At 38.3% G+C, this 20,119-nt stretch overlaps 1 protein-coding gene across 2 annotated transcripts in view; it reads right to left on the bottom strand.

Annotated features, from left to right (window-relative positions):
- LOC113537760 (VPS10 domain-containing receptor SorCS1) overlaps nucleotides 1–13,075 on the bottom strand; it is a 206,090-nt gene extending 193,015 nt beyond the window's left edge. For both annotated transcript variants that reach the window (XR_008301031.1, XM_026932397.3), the window contains exon 1: nucleotides 12,433–13,075. Coding sequence is in view for 1 of the 2 variants with exons in the window: in XM_026932397.3 (XP_026788198.3) it covers nucleotides 12,433–13,014 (582 nt within the window). In the remaining variant the exon portion in view is untranslated. The remainder of the gene's footprint in view (nucleotides 1–12,432) is intronic.
- Nucleotides 13,076–20,119: the final 7,044 nt, after the last annotated feature.

The following is a 20,119-nucleotide window of genomic DNA, read 5'->3' as shown; positions in this document are numbered from 1 at the left end:
CTGTATATGCAACAGACCAATTTTTCACACTGAATTATTTTCTCTGGTACGGAAAGCCTTAATCAGGATTCCATCTAGCCATATACATCCTCCCCCATTTCACTGCATGTGAAAAAGATGGACGCTAAGTCTTATTGCTAGAGGTCTGACAATCCATTGATTTTTTTCCAATTCATCACTTCCTGATACGTACAACACAAAGTATTGATGGATGGCTAGTGGAGCTCATTAACATCACCAACAAAGATGACAGTCAAAATAATTATATATAAATATATATATATATATATATATATATATATATATATATATATATATATATATATATATATATATAACCTAATCTATTGAATTGACGTGGTAAATGAAAGAGTTGCTGACTATTTTCACTCACTAGTTCACATTTGAGTGAATATTGTGTCCTGCTCCTGATTTAACTCCTTGGAATAAAATGCTTTAATGCAGCACATTTTCAAGCAACAGAATGCAACCAATAGATAATTAGAACAAAATTCGATAAAAATTTCTTGTTACCAACGATACGTGACACTCCAAATCAGGAGTCGTTAAATGGCGGACTGCTGCCAGTATTCAGCAGACCAAACCAAATACTTTAAAAATACTGTAGCAGAGCCAATACATGCATTAAAAAATCGGCTAAATCTGCTCACGAACTAGCTTGGCTTCTGTAGCAGTGGCCAATCATACTTATTTATGTAAATTATTTATCTGAAGGCAGCTTATTGGGCCAGAGACTAGCTACAAGGACAGAGGAATTAGGTCAGAAAGAGGAGAGCTTTCACAGACTTTTTGCAAATTTTTTCATTTTATTTACCCTCTCTGGTCTGAACAGATGATGTGGCTTGTTTAAGAAAAAAGGTTGACAATGAAAACAGAATGTTTAAATGACTGAACCAAGAAAAATATGTCTATTCTCTCCATGTCAAATTCAAAATACATGTAGATGCTGCATTTGTTAAATGTCTATAGCAAAAGAATGTGAAAAGCCACTACAAAAAATAACCACTTTGTATCATCTTTTTATACCCATAAACTAATCATTAATGTTTAAGCATTACAGTGAAAATGTTTGACCTTTCAGGCATGTTAGTTGCTTATCCGGAACGTTGTAAGTAAGGAATTTTAGGTAACTGTACCTTCAAAAATTTTAATTGCATGCCACTGCTTTAAATGTTTTCTATTTTTTCAGCTTCCACTGTTTGGAACAACTGTGCTCTACCAATATGCCATGCACAACTTGCTTTCTTTTTTATCAAGGGCTAAAAACACAGAAGCACAACAGCAAATTTACTCTCCCATAAGAACCATGAGTACTTACAGGAACACACATTTATATTTAGAACTTCACCCGTGGCTGCGAGGTCTGTATGATCTCAGTTTGCATCCACATGCTAGAAATGCAGCCCAACTTCTAATTAATTAATAACATTTCTAAAAATATAATCATAAAGAATACTTATTTATTTGAGACAGATCGCTAATTGAAGTATTAAAGATCAGTCATACAGTGGGTTCAGAGAGTAATCAGATCCCTTCAGTTTTTGCACACTTAGTGGGTTAAATTGATATTTTTGGCCCTTATGCACAATAATCCATAAAGAAAGAGAAAATAATGTTTTTAGAAATATTTGCAAACAGCTTAAAAATCAAAAAATTATATCTCCCATTTAGATAAGTGTTCAGACCCTTGGTTAAAGGCACTGAAAATTGAGCTCAGGTGTATTCTCTTTACTTTAATTATCTTGAGATGTCTATAGAACGTGACTGGAGTCCACCGGTGACACATTCAGTTGATTGGACATGACTTAGAAAGGCACACACCTGCATGAATAAGGTCCCACAATTCACAGTGCATCAGATCAGATCCAAAAACAAGCCAAGGGCCTGCTCACACCTGGCATTAACAAGCATCCTGGGTGAGACGACAGTACAGGTGTGAACTGGGTCCAACAAGTCTTGAAGGCGCACTGTGATCCAATCACTCAAACCACATTCAGAGGACACATATGGCCACATAACATCTGTAGTGAAAGCATCTCAGTGTGTCTCCGACAGCAACAAAAGACTGCCTAATCAACTGTGTCATTGCCCTAACCTGAGAATATGCAATCATTGCAAGACTGTTTGGAAATCACACTGAATGGAAGAGCTCTCCACCACTAGACTAATGGATAAATATGATGCTATAACAGCAGAGACAAAAGCAGCTGTTTTCATAGCTTCATTCATCATCTCATCTCTTATTCATTTAGAAGTTTCATTAGCAGAGCACATGATTAAAAGGTTTGAAACAACCCATACAGATAGAATAAACAGGATTCGCAGGACATTTCTGCCTGAACATAAATGCAGTGGAAGACAGGTGTAATAAATGTGCATGACACCTTTTCTTGTGCAGAAACAATGTATGAAATTCGATCTCAAGTGGCCACTTGAGATGCATTCATAATGTAAACAGCTATGCAGCTGTCCACTTGTGATCAAATCACTTGTGACGGATGCTAATACCAACTCTATAGTGAAGCATGATGGTGGCAGCATCATGTTACAGGAGTGCTTCTCAGCAGCAGGGTTGGGGAGAATGGTCAGAATTGAGGGAATGCAGCCAAATACAGAGAGGTCCTTGAAGAAAAGCTGCTCCAGGATACCTCAGACTCGAGTGAAGGTTCACTGCTCAGCACGACAAGGACACGAAGCATACAGCCAAAGATAACGCTCAAGCGGCTTCAGGATAAGTCTCTGAATGACCTTGAGTGGCCCAGCTAAAGCCCAGATGTGAATCACATTGAATTTCTGTGGAGAGACCTGAAGATGGCTGTTCACAGATGCTTCCCATCCAATCTGATCGAGCTTGAGATGATCTGCCAGGAAGAATGGGAGAAACTGCCTAAATCCAGCTGTGCGAAGCTTACGCAAAAAGACTCAAAGCTGTAACTGCTGCCAAAGGTGCTTCTACAAAGAACTGCATAAAAGGTCTGAATACTTATCTAAATAAGAGAGTTTAAAAAATTATTTTAAAAAAAATTGTTTTTGCTTTGTCATGATGGTCTATTGTGCTAGATTGATGACCATAAAAACAATTGAATCCATTTTAAATTAAATCTATAACACAATAAAGTTTGGAAAAACTGAAAAGGTTGCCAATATTTTCCACTGTATATCCTCGAACTGTATAGAGCATTGAAAGCCACAAGAACAGAAACCAAATCACCATCTTGATAAAAAGATGAATTTGTATTTGAAAAGTGAAGTAACTCAAATAATTGTTATTCCACCCCTGTCCACCGCCCATGTATATTCCAGATCTGTGGGAAACACTTCTTAAACTCAAGAACCAGTCATGCAAATTAGCAAATATGAGGTAAACAATATTCTTTTTCATATTGCTCGCCTCCTTCAATCTGACACAGCTTCACCTTGGCATTCTCGCTTTTTCTATCCTCCCTGGTCAATACACACTAAATCCCAAAGCTAATAGGAATCCGCTAATCTGAATCATCTCAACATTGCAACAAGACAGCTGGGAGCTGAGTGTCAGCCCAAGTCCTTGTGCTATTTCTAAATCTTCATGGTCTTATGACTGCAAATTCATATAAGAACTCACCCAAGACAACTCAGGAAAAGTTCATGGCTGTCTTCCAAAAGCTTCATAACTCAAAGATCACCATTAAATGCTACATCACATTGAACATCCTCTCTACCAGTTATAATGACCTTACATTTACAATGGGTTACTGGGTTTTGAATGGAAAAGGTTGACAGTGACAGTAGCTTCAGTTATCTTATAATCATGTGCCTAATTACTTAAATATTCACAACCTTTAATGCACTGATATTCCTTTAACCACCAGAAGACACTCTCACACTATAGACCTGCCTGATTTATACTGTACTTGTGACTCACATACTGCTGCTGTAGTTAGTCCTACATGGACACCCGTATTTGTACATTTCCATATACCTAAGCCTTACCCCTTCTTCAGTGGATAAGCTTACTTGGATAGTGTAGATTTGTACCTAAGAACTGCTGCTGTAATCATAAAAAACTGCCCTGTGCTCATCCCAGGACTTCACTATACAATCCTAGTGAACACTCTTTCAGCACACTTAATACTGTTTGACTTTATAGTATATGGTTATTGAAAAGTAATGATTTATAATCCCACTATTCTGATCGTCACACAGAAGAGGATTCCATTTTTGAGTCTGGTTCCTCTCAAGGTTTCTTCTCTTATGTCATCTCAGGGAGTTCTTCTTTTCCACTGTCACCTCTACCTTGTTAATTCAGATTTCTGTAAAACTTAAATCTGTTAACATGTCATATTTATTCATCTATCGTGATAGCTATCAAGCTGGACAATTTAAATGTCTGTCAGTAAGCACTTTGTCTGCAGCTTTAAGATCTACAAAAAATAAACTGTATTGCATTTCATAATACGTGTTTCCTTTTAGCCTATTTTGTAGCCCTGTGCAACCCTTAATAGCCTATGCTATTTGACTTGTCCATGCTTGCCAAACAGATGAAGCCATCAATGTCTTCACTCGGAAGACATAAACTCAGGCTTAAATTAAGAAAGTGTATCAGGGCTACTTCTCTACACAAGAATTCAATAAGTATCCCCGCTGCTGTTCACTACGGAGCACTTGCACGCATTTTATTACAGCAAATAACTCATTAGGTTTATTTACAGTCCTGATTTCAATTCTGCAAGCACTCCTGACTGTATTAATGGGTAATTAATCCCTAAAACTAAATGCTAATGCTAGCAACTAGCAGCTATAGCCGACTCATAACCAGCTTTTTTTTTTTTTTTTTGCTAAAATGACATTATATATACATGACACGTGTTATATATGTCTGGCCATGCCCCCTTCTTTTGCCTCTTCAGAGTCACAGGTGATACCGGCAATAACATAACTATGATTTTCTTACTTACATTTGAATTTGAATGAAATCCATCCACATAATTCAGTCAAATTTATTTAAATTTATAAATTGCTTCTTTTACTACTTCTTTAAGAAAATAAATTTTGTATAAATTTTATTTACATAGTGCCTTTCTCAACCTCAAGACCACTTAAAATAGAAAAAAAAAAACAGAAAAAAAACTACGACAGATGACACATGAAGTTATAAAAACAGAAATAAAAATGAGCTGTTTCCACAACTATTCTTTAGTCTTGTAAAAACAGAATTTTTGGATTGATAAATGAGTAGCACTTGTAGTGGTAGTAAAGTAGTGGTAGTAGGCTGGATGCTATGTTTTCCCCACGTCAAGTAGAGCACTTTCACAATTCACAAGTTAGAGGTAAGCATTTCAAGCCCTGCATCTGGCACTTAGTGCTTCGAGGGCAGCACTTTGAGAGCTGTTCAAATCAACAGGCATCCAAAAAATGGATCCACGTCATTTTTAAGAGGAGAAAAAACATTGATATTTGTGCTGTTTTGTCCTGCATGGGATGTCACTCATATTTGTTTTCATTTTCAATCCTGGCCCTTAATTCTGCTTCCAAGTGTTGTTCTGGTTGTGTGCTTATTCTATTTTCTATCTGGTTCTTTATATGATATTCTACATAGATTTATTTAGGAAATCAATTACAGTACAAAACATACAATCCAGGAATGGCTTACAGATTGAGCTGGTGTATTACCATAAATGCATTAAATGGTTTATTACCATACGCTTACCATTAAAATGTTCTAATATTGAGCTGAAAAGTATTTCAATATTTGAGTAAGAGAGTCGTTGAATGGTTAAGCACTGCACAAGTACTTAAAATGTGAAGCTAATATAAGCAAGTATGCTAGGTCTTCATAATAAAAAGAAAAGGTACTAGCATGAACACGATAATTCGTTATAACTTTTCGCACTCTGCAAAACACCTTGCTGTTGCGTGCTAGTTTGAACATTTGGAGCTGTGCTGACTCTAGACTACTGCATCTTGCAAACCATCCAATTAGGCACATTTTCAGGAAGAAGGATGAAAGCCAGAGACTGAGCTGTGCAAGATCAGACCTATTCTCTCTCATTATTCCTGCAAATGTAGCACTTCTAACACTTTGCATGCAAAAAAGCAGCCAAAAATAGATTTTAGCGCGCAGTGACGGCAATGCAAGCTGGTCTCGCGTGTGCGGCAACTGGTGTTGGAGGTGCATTTTGCAATGTTAACGGGAACTTTATGCACTTGGCTTGTTACTAATTGCCTAAAGAAATGCCAGGAAAAAATCAGCTCTTGCTTGCTTAATTAGTCAATCAAAAATGATGGAAGAATGCTCATAACAGACGTGTCGCTAATGAGTTATATGATACACCGAGTTCATAAACATGCTTCGATACCAAATTCCCAAACCACATGAAAAACTGTGATATATGACCAGTGTACACTGATGTGCACAAAATGACAGCAAACTGGGCGTATTTCAAGGTTAATGATATCAATAAAGGCAGACTGCATGGCAAGGTTTGCAAGGCAGACCGCAAACTGCTCTGCTAAAATATCAAACAACTACAGCATCTTCCTACATTATACAAGTAACATAATAAAACATCTTACGGAAGTAGTATGTAAGTAGTATTTTTAATAGCGAGTGAGATATAGGCCAACCTAAGCACACAAAGCAGTATGGGCAGTATGTAAGATCATTAAAAATGAGAGAATGATGTTGTTAATTTCACTCACATGCACAAACACACACATACACACACACACACACACACACACACACAAACAAAGGTATTTGCGAGCATGGAGCAGTGACGTGAGCGTGCAGAGACACTGGCATGTGTTAGAGCACTTCAGTTATGCGAGCACTGAGCACTGAGATACGCACTTCCTTTCCTCTCGCTCTCCAGCATCTATAGTTTGCTCTTGAGTCAACGTGCAATTCACAGCACTCATTTTTAATGACCACAGTCAGGTCAGCCACCCCCACACTCTTTATTAATGATAATGTTGGAATGCCATAACATAAAAAACCATAACATAAAATTTAGCACTAGGGATTCATTGCTAGCAGCACACCAACATAAACAGAGCTAAATAAAATATTCCATGATGTCCCTGATTGCTTAATATCAGGTTACTCATTCAGAAGCGGTATTGATGAGTACAAAAAAACATGTAGTCGTACTGGGAAAAATGATATCTATACATCCCTAAGCATTACACCTGCATTTGACCATAACAGACAGCCATTCTGTAAGGGTGCCAAACTTAAAGACAGCACCGCATGCATATAAATGATGTGTCCGTGTCAGTACAACTCTAAATTAGCTGTCCATCTCACTATCAGAAAGAATTTACAGTATAAATATAAATGTATTCATACGGCAAACTTTTTCAGACAAAGTAACTTAAAATTGACAGAGGATTACAATCAGGATAATTAAGGGCTTTGAGACTTCATCATTCAAAGCTGTCTGGATTTTGTCAAAATTTCACACTCCATCCATGAAACATGACATATGAAAGAGACCATACAAAAGAGTGCGTAATGCTCTTAACGTCTGCAAACTTAAGAAAAAGCCCCAAAACTCTATTCTTACATCTTTACTAACATGCCAATATATCTTCAGTATCATTTTAATTTGGTATGCCAATATAGATTTTCTAAAAATCTAGCTCTTTAGTATTTTTTTTAAATTTGGTATTTAATTGAAAGTATTTCCATTGTTTTGGTATTTATCATTTTATTTTTCTTTCATCATTTTCACATTCTCTTTATGCTTACTTTTGTACTTATAGTTTCACTACAGCTTCTGTTTTATCCTGTGCATTCTATTACATTACTTTTATCATTTTATTTCAATAAATAAAGTTGCTTATAATAATAATAATAATTATTATTATTATTATTATTATTATTATTATTATTATTATTGTTATTATTATTATTATTATTATTATTATTGGTAAAATTGTAAAATGGTAATTTTACAATGTAATCTATAAAACATATTTGGACCGGACTAAAATCATTAATCATTACTCACCATGCAAAATGAATTCTATCTGAACAGGGATATAAATATATAGCCTTAAAAATAAGTCTTAAGAACGATCAGATCTACGTGTATGTGCTTTCTATGACACTTTATTGTTTATATGCATATCGTTGGTGGTTTCTTTCTCGCACCCACACAGCTCTTGTGCCAGTAATAGCTATAACAACTGCCAAAGCTGCGCATCTGGCCTTTTTTTGCCTTCTCGCCTTGATCCTGATCCTCTGATGAGAGGTTAGGCAATCTCCAATGCAAATCATCTCTGTGATTAAAGCTTACGATGCTTGTTCACGTATTTTGCCACTTAAATTATGGAGAATTTTTTTTCTTTCAAGTATGACTGGCCAGTACTAGTCCTTCACTTAACCAGTCACAAGTAAGAGGTGCATTCACACACACCACAAAGCTCTGACCTGCAGGAGGAGTCTTGTTCAGACCATCTACTCGGATGCTTGGAAATCATCACACATTTTTTGAGATTATATAAATATAAATCAGCAGCAAAACACACCAGACCTGAAATTTTTTGCTCTGCTTTTTAGCTGTTGATTCATTTCTTTCAGCATTGTCTTGGTATGAATTAAGAATTTTTTTTTTTCAGGATGGGAGCATGGCTCACCTATACTTACAAATAAAGCTTTTATTACATCTGACGTGTTCAAGTTCGAAAATGGATAAAAACCTAGATATAAATAGTTCACGTAAATACCACTGGAAGACTGTTCCATTTTGATTTTGATACCATTCCACTATTGATCAGTAAAGAGCTGTTTTTTTTTGTACTTTTTTCTTTCAGCAACCAAACAAAGTGCTTCTTCACTCAAGGATCTTGGATCGCCTACCGAATGCTTTCCTTTTATTGGCTCACTATTGCAACTCCTGCAGGAATTAGGGTGTGTTTTATGTGAAGTCGATGTATACGAGTATAAATTGGGGTGTGTAGCACACAATGTAAATAAAGGACTAGTGGGCGAGGGCTAGTTTCCACGCAAATGAAGCTGATTCAACTCTTTGCACTTAAATCCGCGATCGTTTCGACACACTTAAGGAAAAAGAGCCATCTGCAAGTATCAACATCTAATCAATTACAAACATAAAACATAGAAAAAAAACTGATCAGAGCAACAAATCGGAAAATCAGAACTGATTAATGCTTGTAAGGTAAAGGTTGTTCTAGTGTTCAACCATAGAAGGTTGAACAATAAGGTAAAAATATTATATCATGATACCTGAAGATATATTCATGAATACATATTTCACAATGAAAAGAATACAACATTTAATCAGTTAGACGAAGTAACAAATTAATTATAAAACCACCGACACCTGATGGTAAAGATGATGCTTATTGATATTGGGGGTGGGCAAAATTAAAAAAATAAATAAATAAAAATATCATATCATGATTATTGAAGATATTTCTACAATATATAGGGTTGCTCAAAAAACTGCCAGCAATACAGTAGGTTTATATTTAAAACAATAAATTTTTAGTTATTAAAAAATTGGATTTAACACTGAAAAAGAGACAACAATTTAATCTCTTTAAAAAAATCTTTAAAGCTTTAAAGCTTAATTACAAAAGTTTAACATCAAATCAGCTCCTTCCTAGAGGCCATACATTATTATTTTTTTTCTTTCTTGTTTTCTCGTGATCATGACTTCATTTTCTCGTTATCTCCACATAACAATAGTAGTTTTCTCATGATCGTGACATAACAAAAAGCTGCTTTCTCATGACGTATTTTTACCATAAGAAAATCTCGCGTCTTCTCCATCGCCATCGCCATTATAAATTTATAATAATTGCCCGCTCTCTGCATTAAGAGAGAGGGGTGTCCCAGAGGAGAACCTCACAAAAATGGAAACAGCCTCCTTCTCAAGTGTCGGATACTAATGTGGAAGTTGTCAATCACTGCCAGACATAGAGCTATTTCAGCTCGAGTGAGTCCCTGATCAAAATAAAACGAATGTGTTCATCCATGACGCTGCGGGATTGCGCTAAGCTTTTGCTGCCTCCAGAACAATAAAAACAACATGGTAGGTCAAGTACACAAGAAAATTAAGTCGTGATCACGAGAAAACAAGAAAGAAAAAAATAATAATTCATGGCCTCTTAGAGCTTCTGTACCTTCCACTCATTTTGTAATTATTATTTTTTAATTATAATAAGATATCATAATATCTGTGATATCTCAGAAAAGTGTATTGTGACATAATTTATCACAGTATCGATACCATCATATCACCCAACACTAATTCCTATCATCATCACTATGACATTGTTAAATTTTTAATTAACGCTGGTTATGGATGAGAAAGCTTTAGCTGTAACAGTAGAGAAGCTCTAAACCCTGGCCCTAAATCACTTTGGCTCATCATCGCATCCTTTATGCGCTTCAGGAGGATGGCAGCAATCTATAATCATTACAAGAATTTTTTTTTTTTTTTGTCAACAAGCCCTGCTGGATGTAGGAACTGTGGAGAGAAACATGAAGATTCTGGGCATCTTCAGGAGTGTGGTCCATCTGTCTCAGTGGAAGTGTGTCTGAGTCTCTGTGTGTATGTGCGTGTGCGTGTGTGTGTGTGTGTGTGTGTGTGTGAAAGAATGGTGGCTAGACTGTGGTGAGAAAGCAGATGTCCTACCCCTCCATGAGCTGCACCACACGCACATGCACACACACACACACACATATATGCACACCGTTTCTTTCCACATTAGTGTATAAACCTTCACAGTGTCTGTGTAAACACTCCACAGCTTTATACTTCCATTAATACTTATTTACATTTGTGCATGATGCAGCCATTAAAAGCCTCCCCTTTTGCTTTGCGACGCATTCACACAGTAACGAATACTTTCTGCACCGCATTATCCAGCGTAATAAGTAACACATGCTTTTTTTTTTTTTATTCAATCCATTCGAAGCTTCTCATCTAGGTCTCGCACACTTACAGGAGAATAAAAAATCCCCGAAAAAAGTTCATGTATTGATTCTCGCTATTCACACTGCAGAAGTGGGAAAATTCAATTAAGGCGTATAACAAAGACGCCCAGGCTTAGAAGAGCAAAAAAAAAGACTGCTCCTGAAGAAGGAGAGGTGATAGGACTTGTCAGAACCCATCCTTATTCTAGCCTTAAGTTTTCAGAATCCAATACTGAACCATAATTTGTGATTAAGTGTTAACTCTCCCTGAATCTAGCCAGAAGGCAAAACATGCGATTTTATGGCAACTTATGTTTGTAAAGTGCGTAAATTCAGCAAATGGATAAAGGTTTGTTTGGAAGCATCGCTCAAAATAACAATATTAAAGTTCTAAGTATAAGAACAACAGTATAATTATTTCTAATTATCATTTTAAGACATTGTCGTTAGTCATCAGTGTCCAAATATATACAATCGAGTGTTTAATAGGACAGACATGAACGTTAAACATAATGTCTGATTAAGACACAATGTGATCAAAAATCACATACGCATCACCTAAAATCCCACACAAACACAGGACCACCATGGTCTTATAATTTTCTAAGAATTCGCTTCACTCGTTTCATATGAAATAGGGCTGAATTTCAGTAACAGGCCCAATACTAGTCAGAAATATTGTACTGATATAGGATCGGAATCGACATGTTTTCCAGTATTCATATTTTTCTGCTGTGTGATGTTGACTCACACACCACAGATCCAAATCCAAATCTGAATCCTGCATAATTTGGCAGAAGAAGCTTGCATAAAGTTAAGTAAGAAGGATGGCAGTATCTGATTTATACTGGGTTTCAGCCAATAATCTGAGCTATGATCAATATCATCAACAGCAAGTATGATAAAAACAAAAACAAAAACAAATGGGATAAGAGCAAGCCCAGAATGAAAACTTCGGAAGGTTAAGGCTGTGGTTTATGGATTAGTCTAGAGGTCATACCTTTTCTAACAACTTTAATAACATGAAATTCAATAAAAACCTCTTGCTCGGTGTAAACCTTATAAATTGTTCATGAGACAAGGTTCCACAGGATATAAGCAAGCCCTGCATATGTGCAATAGAGCTGCATGATATGGCCAAAATATAAGGCCATCTTGGAAGGATTATGAGTGCAACAAATGCACAGTAAACTCCTGATTTGACTTGAATAAAGGCTGCATTGATTTTAACCTGCATAATGAAAATGAACTACAGTGTGTCGGGTAAATTCAGGATGCACATTGCACTGTATAAAATCTCTAATTTTCGGATTTAAGGTATCACATGTCCAGCATCGCGATGCAGAAACGATATATCAGATTGCGCACAGGGCGCGCGCACTTTTCTCTGAAGAGCAACAACTTGAAACTCTTTTTTTGCATGGAAGGATATTGATGATGGGGGTGTTGGGGTGGGGGGGTAAGTAAGTTATAAGACTCACGCTGCTGTTCTGGCCGGACCAGTGCACCATGGCTTGGTTATGAGCCGAATCTCCGCTCAGGGCGAACGTGGAGCTGGTGAGCTGCAACTCATCTTTACTCCACCTGAGTGACCTTTCACCTCGAGCTCGTCGGGATTTAGGATCATCCCGGGATCGTGGTGCGCCCCTGCGCATTCTGCGTGCGCGGTGTGTCTTGTGCGGGGTACGGATCGCACCAGGGCGCGCGCTGTGTGTGTGCGGTTTGTCTGGCGCGTCGTTGCGGGTTATACTGGACTTCCAGGTGCCGCGCGCTGTCTCCAGAGGCTCTTGCGCACGAGTATTCCGTTTGCGCCTTGAGAAACTCAGACATTCAGCCTCGGGATCAGTCGCGCAGTCGCCGAAAAGCTGTCCGCGTCCTCCAACTTCGCCTGTTGCAGTAACCGGAGCGTCCATGTTGAGCAGAAGCTGCCGCGGGCGCCACTTTCCCACCGGCTGACAAAACCGGCAACTTATGTCCGCCTCGACCAGCATCCCGAAACAGAGCAAAACCAGGGCGCAGGAAAGCCCGTGCCAAGCCAGAGCGAATCTGTTCCCTCTCCGCATCGCTGAAACTCTCTCTCTCTCTGTCTCCGCGCTCTGAATCCTTCCTTTTCTCCTGCTACTGAGAAATGAACTCTTCTTCCAAGTTCCGGAGAGCGCAGCGTCGATCGCGCCGTCGCGAAAAGTGCAAGCGCTCCGAGTTGAAAGCTTTCATCAAATGAAGAGGAGGAGGAGGAGGAAGAGGAGGAGGAGGAGCGGGGTTGCCAGATTGGACGGACACTTTCCAAACCCGAGTCGCGCTTTGAAATCGACACCGAGACGCACTGAAACTGTTTGTGACTAATTTTTTTTTTTCTGCATGAATTACAGTTTATGTAAATTACAGTTTATCATAATCAAGCCACACCGGGGCGAATATTTTTGTACCCATCACTCTAGGTTTCATTATCTCCTACCGAGGTGTGTGTTTATAATGAATTTTAATTTTAATCAGGATGGAAGCAGTGCCATTCATTCATTCATTCATTCATTCATCTTCATTAAGTGCTTTATCCAGATTCTGACCCAGAGTCTATCCTGGGAAAACTGGGAGCGAGGCCGGAATACATCCTGGATCGGACACCAATCCATCACGGGTGTCATGCACACATACAATCACACATTCATTCACACCTGTGGGGCAATTTATCTTAGCCAAGCCACCTATTGGCTTTGGGATGTGGGATGAAACCGGAGAACCCAGATGAAACCTATACGGAGGCAGGGAAAACATGTGAAACGCCACACAGGCAGGAACGTGAGATCAGGATTGAACCAGGGACCCTGGAGCTGTAAGGAGGAAACACAACCTGCTGCATTTGTATCTTTACCTCTAAGCTGCATGCGTGCATGGTTGTCACATCTGATGATGCTCCCCTGCAGAAAAACATTTAATCTGCATAGAAACGTGCATTAAACGTGCATCACCCAGAAACGTGCATACAATTTTAGTCAGTTGAAGTAACTGACAGATGACCAGCCACTTGACTCTCAATACAGCACTGCATTTTTCTTATTTCTTATTGAAAACCCAAACAGGAATGCATGTTAAAACATTTTGCCACCCAAAATCACTCCGATCCACAGACAACACTAGCTACATTAGCTGTGAGCTGAGCCAGTCATATTAATTATTCAACATCTCTGACAATCACCTGTTAAATCTTGTTAGCAAAGCAGTGCATCGCAAGGTTGTCTTCCCAGGCTAGCTTGCTTATGCTAACAAGGCAGGGGCAGAGTAGCTGCATTCTGTGCGGCTCATGGAGTAGTTCTGCCGAAGGGTCTACCTAAAAGAACGAGATTGAGAAATTGAAGAGGAAACACTGGTGCCACCCATCGATTGTGTCCAGCTAGGCTTACAGTATATAACCACTAATGTGCATTAAGCACTTGACTTTTTGGCTGTAATAACACACAAATATAGTTTTTTTACTTTTCCAGATTACATAAGAATCATGTATCAGGGACAGTTTGACATTGTAAAGTAATTAGATTTAGAGTGCTAATGCTGAATTAACACTTCCTTCACTGAACCTGCAGTATTAAATGAGCTCTCACAGATTTTAATTAAGCCTTAACCACTGTTCCACTTCTCATTCTCATAACATAACATAGGTGTATTTATTGGCATGGTTTTCTGTAGAGTTAGTGGATACTAATCCTTATAGTTCGAAGTTGTAAACCATGTATGTGTTAATTTAAACACAAAGGTTTTTTTTGATTGGGTTTTAAAACTGTAATTAGTGTGTTTATAGCCCAGTCCTGCTCAGTGAAAAGGTAGAGAAACAGGGGGAATAATCCTCCTTGTGACTTTACCCTATTTCTCGTAAGAAACATTTTACTCAGTACTGGAATTGGTAAATGTGCACATCTCAGGACTGAATTAGAATTGAATTAGAAGTGAATTAGAAATGGATCAGACAAATATGAGTCACTGTGATGCCGATGGTTCAGCATATAAACTACTTAATTTCATACACAGCAGAAAGTATACATAAGTATACATTATTCCTCTTATACCACAACAATTTGCCAACGATTACAATGTTTAATTTATTAATGAATGACACATCATACTTTTATCCATTTATAGTTGTTTTTAATGTCCACAAGATGTTATAGCAGATGTAAACTTTGTTCCATCTCTTTTTTTCCCCAGCCTTGAAGTTGATATGCAAAAAAAAAAAAAATGCAGGTTGTCATGTCCTCTGTCCTGAACACTTACTGAACTAACTGTTACAAGGTGCTGACACTGGAGATTCCTTTCAAAATTGTGAATTAAATAAACAGAAAACTTCACCATATCAATGATTATACACCAGTCAGCCATAACATTAAAACCACTGATATGTGACATGAATAACATTGATTATCTCCTTAAAATGGCACCTGTTAAGGGGTGGGATATATTAGGCAGCAAGGGAACAGTTAGCTCTTGAAGTTGAAGTGTTGGAAACAGAAAAAATGGGCAAGGGTAAGGATCCGAGCGATTTTGACAAGGGTCAAATTGTGATGGCTGGACGACTGGGTCAGAGCATCTCCAAAACAACACGTCTTGTGGTGGTGTTCCCGGTATGCAGTGGTTAGTATCTACCAAAAGTGGTCCAATGAAGGACAAGCGGTGAATCAGCGACAGGGTCATGGGTGCCCAAAGGCTCATGGATGCGCGTGGCAAAACGAAGACTAGCCATCTGGTCCGATCCCACAGAAGAGCTACTGTAGCATAAATTGCTGAAAAAAGTTAATGCTGGCTATGATAGAAAGGTGTCAGAACACACAGTGCATCGCAGCTTGCAGCGTATGAGGCTGCATAGCCGCAGTCCAGTCAGAGTGTCCATGCTGTCTCCTGTCCACCACCAGAAGTGCCTACAATGGTCACAGGAGCAGCAGAACTGGACCATGGAGCAAAGGAAGAAGGTGGCCTGGTCTGATGAATCACATTTTCTTTTACATCATGTGGAAAGACGGGTGTGTATGCATCGCTTACCTGGGGACAAGATGGCACCAGGATGCACTATGGGAAGAAGGCAAGCCGGCAGAGGCAGTGTGATGCTCAGGGCAATGTTCTGCTGGGAAACCTTGGGTCCTGTCATTCATGTGGATGTTACTTTGACATGTACCACCTACCTAAACATTCTTGCAGACCAACTACACCACTTCATGGCAACAGTATTCCCTAATAGCAGTGGCCTCTTTCAGCAGGATAATGCGCCCTGCCACACTGCAAAAATCGTTCACGAATGGTTTGAGGACCATGACAAGGAGTTCAAGGTGTTGACTTGGCCTCCAAATTCCCCAGATCTCAATCCGATCATCAGCATCTGTGGGATGTACTGGACAAACACGTCTGATCCATGGACTTAAAGGATCTGCTGCTAACATCTTGGTGCCAGATACTACAGCACACCTTCAGAGGTCTTGTGGAGTCCATGCCTCGATGGGTCAGAGCTGTTTTGGTGGCACAAGAGGGACCTACACAATATTAGGCAGATGGTTTTAAATGTTATGGCTGATCAGTATGTATTTCTTTGTTAAACAACACACAAGTCTGTGAATTATAGACATGATGACCTATTAGAACAAGTGAATTAACATAAATTTGAATTACTAATGTCAGATCTGCTGTTATAGAAAATGAATGAACAGCTTCTGACCAATCAGATTTGAGAATCTGTGTTATACAGCTGTGGTATAAAGTAATGTGAATATAACATATACAATGCTGAATGAACTCTTACAGTTTAAAAAAACTCATAATAAGCTCATTTTTGTGCTGTTCCGTTTTACACTAACTGTAGGTGTTCTTTCCACCCTGGGAATTTTCTGTCCAGGGAATCGTCTCTGTGTGCAAATTTAAATAAAAAATGAAGATGTAAACTGTAGTCTTACAAATCCATTCACCAAATTTATCTCTCTTTTTTGCCTTCATTTAATAAACATGACACCTACACATCCCTAATCAAGACGTAATGATGTAGTGTAGCCTAAATAGGCTAGTTTATATTGACTTCAAAAGTCAAATAAAGACAGCACATTTTCCAAGGAGACTAATTATAAGCATTTAAGAAAGGAATGCATTAAACATAATGCAGTACAAATTTGTGTGTTTTTTTTTTTTTTTTTGGCATTGTGCTTTCAGAGCTGGAAAAAAATCTTCCACTTGACAGAGAACAAGTCCATGTGGACATGTTCTCACCTAATGTTGGTAAAATTAAGAGTTGAAGAATTCAGCTGTCTCACTCTTACCATCGTTTTTCCCTGCCAAATTAATATATCACATAATTGCAATTCAGACATAAATGGCACAAAGATTACATTATAATTACTTGTCAAGAATCACTTTTTTGGGCAAATAATGCTGCACTAGATTAGAGTCACTTTCAATCAGATTTAAGATTTTTTGTACCTTCGTTTGCATGGATATTTGGTGTATATTTATTTTTTTTGTAAATGTTGCATGAAGTCTGTTTAGTATCTATACACAATTGCTGTACATGGACATACATCTGATTACTCGTTTCATTTTCTCCCTCTCTCCCAACTTCTCTCTACGTCTATGTGAATTAAACCCCGTGCCTTGTCATACCAGAGGTGTTAAAAATTATTAACAGCTGCACAGGCCTCGACTCACAAAATTAAATAGATATATTGTATTAGATTAACGGTATTGCTATGGACAGGCCTTCAGAGCTATGGTCTCACTCATCATTATCTCCCTTGCTCTCTTCCTCTCTCTGTCCCCATCCATCCGCCTCTCCTCTCTCTCTGTGGGCCAGGCTCAGAAAAATAGCTCAGCCTCAACGTCTCATCTCCACTCACTTGTTCAACATGACTGTTCAAATCCCCTCGGTAGAAATCTGTGTTACTGAAGAGCGATTTGCACGTACAAAATGCGGTCATACATAAGGAGCTGTACATAGGGCTACTTTGCATCACTGAAAAGGCTCTCAAAAAACTCTGGAGAGCGAACAGATTATCTCAGATCAAATTTTCCCAGACTGACCTTTTCAGATTTACAGGGATGAGAATGTCATTGCTAATATCATCATGTTCATCAAGAATGTTTCATTTTAATTTTGTGGCATATGGTTTTATCCAGACTGGATGTAGATTATTAATTGACTACAACTGAACATAAACTCACTGACTAGTTTATTAGAAACACCTTTACACCTCCTCATTCATGCAATTATCCAATCAGCCAATCATGTGGCAGCAGAGCAATTCACAAAATCATGCAGGTCACACCAAGCATCAGAATGGGGAAAAATGTGATCTCAGTGGCTTTGACTGTGGCATGGTTGTTGGTTTTTGGATTTAGTTTTTCAGAAACTGCCGACGTCCTGGAATTTTCACACGTCAGTCTACAGAGAATGATGCGAAATACAAAACATCCAATGAGTGGCAGTTCTGTGGGAAGAAACGCCTTGTTGATGAGAGAGGTCAGAGAAGAATGGGCAGATTGGTTTGCGCTAACAGGAAGTCTACGCTAACTCCAATAACCACGCTTTACATCTGTGGCGCAAACTGTGGTGAGGATCTCATAATGCATAACCTTGAGGCAAATGGGCTACAGAAGCAGAAGAGCACTTCGGACTCCACTCAATTTTTTTCATCAAATTATTTTTTAAAAATATCAAATAGTTTTTAATAGTTTCTCCATGTTTCACCACAAGTGAAATCTAGAATGTCTAGACAATAAATATTCATGAATCCAAATATGAAAATATGCACATTGCAGTACATTTCAGCATGAACACAGTCTACATGGAAGTACAAGTAAGCTGTTTTTGTAAAAGAGGTGATAAAATGGGATCAACACGTACACAAATTTTGGGTGATTAAAATATTCTTAAATTGTAGCTCCTGGAAAATCCTGCAGATTTTATCAGCTGCCATGTTGTACCCTTTTGCTGAAATGTAATGATCCATATTAGCAGGACATCCGACACTGATTGCAATCTTGAATCTACCCTCTTCTTGCTACTACCCAGTCATTGCTGAGACGCATCTGCGTCATTCAAGATCGTTCATTAATTTCAGCCTCAAAATGAATCTCAAATGATGAAAAACAAGCAGGCGGTTTCAATAGATTTAAATATCCCACTCGTTCAGTTTTCCTTGTATACCTTGTTCTTTTCTTTATTCTCTGAGTTTCCCTAGTTAACATTCTACAAGTTGAAAACCAACAGAGAGTGAGGGCTAAAAGGCCACACTGACTATATGAATCAGTTTCACATTGCCAACATTTGTGAAAAACACAATTATCACCCAGACAGATGAGTGATGGTATGGGGTCCACACACAAAAAAAGAAAACACCTTGCTGAAAGCAGAGTTCGAGCCACTCCTGCTGGTGAATTCTCCAGTCTTCTTCAGAGTCCTGTTTTCCTCTTCATTTAATTAAGCACAAGCTTCAAGCCTGTAAGGAGATACAAACGTTTTCCATGTCTGCATCCAAATCCAAATATATAAAATACACAGATTTCATGTTGGCCCGAAGATAAAAAGAATAAAGTTGTGTGAAACTGGACTGCTTCTACAGTGTGGGAAACATCCAAACAGAGATATTTTTTAATTAAATCTGAGAAAGTAACAACAGTACGGTGACTTACAAAGAGAGCCTTTTTGCCAAGCGACCCCCAGAAAAAAATAAAATGGAAAAGAGGTTCCAAACATGAGACCTCAATACTGAATTGCCTTTCTTTTGCATGGTCTTGGTTTTTGATCTCTAAAACAGAGACTTCTACTGAATAGAGATGTTTCCTGTATGGAGTATTGGTATTCCTCCACTGCTGAGTTCACTGACTAGGTCAGAAACAATCAGGGTGCTGTGTCTTATTCAGTGGAGCTCAAAGGCATGGCTTCACATTCTGGTGGGAATATGCTCTTTCGTAGTGAGGTACGCTGATTTGTGATCAGTTTGATCTTTAAATGCTAAGCAGACTTGAGAAAATGAAACTGCTCCTAGATATGAATGGCAAGGCAACTTAATTCATTTGCTTCAATAAAACCAACATCCAGTGTCTAAATCAACAACACTGGTGTCAAAACTATTTTCAGATACCACACCGATTCTCATTCTCCTTGTATCTTGAGTATCTTGAGCGACGCACGTGTCTCGGAGGAAG

The sequence above is a fragment of the Pangasianodon hypophthalmus genome, chromosome 26, assembly GCF_027358585.1.
Source record: "Pangasianodon hypophthalmus isolate fPanHyp1 chromosome 26, fPanHyp1.pri, whole genome shotgun sequence".
In the NCBI taxonomy this organism is placed as follows: domain Eukaryota; kingdom Metazoa; phylum Chordata; class Actinopteri; order Siluriformes; family Pangasiidae; genus Pangasianodon; species Pangasianodon hypophthalmus.
This window is presented reverse-complemented; position numbering and strand designations above follow the sequence as displayed.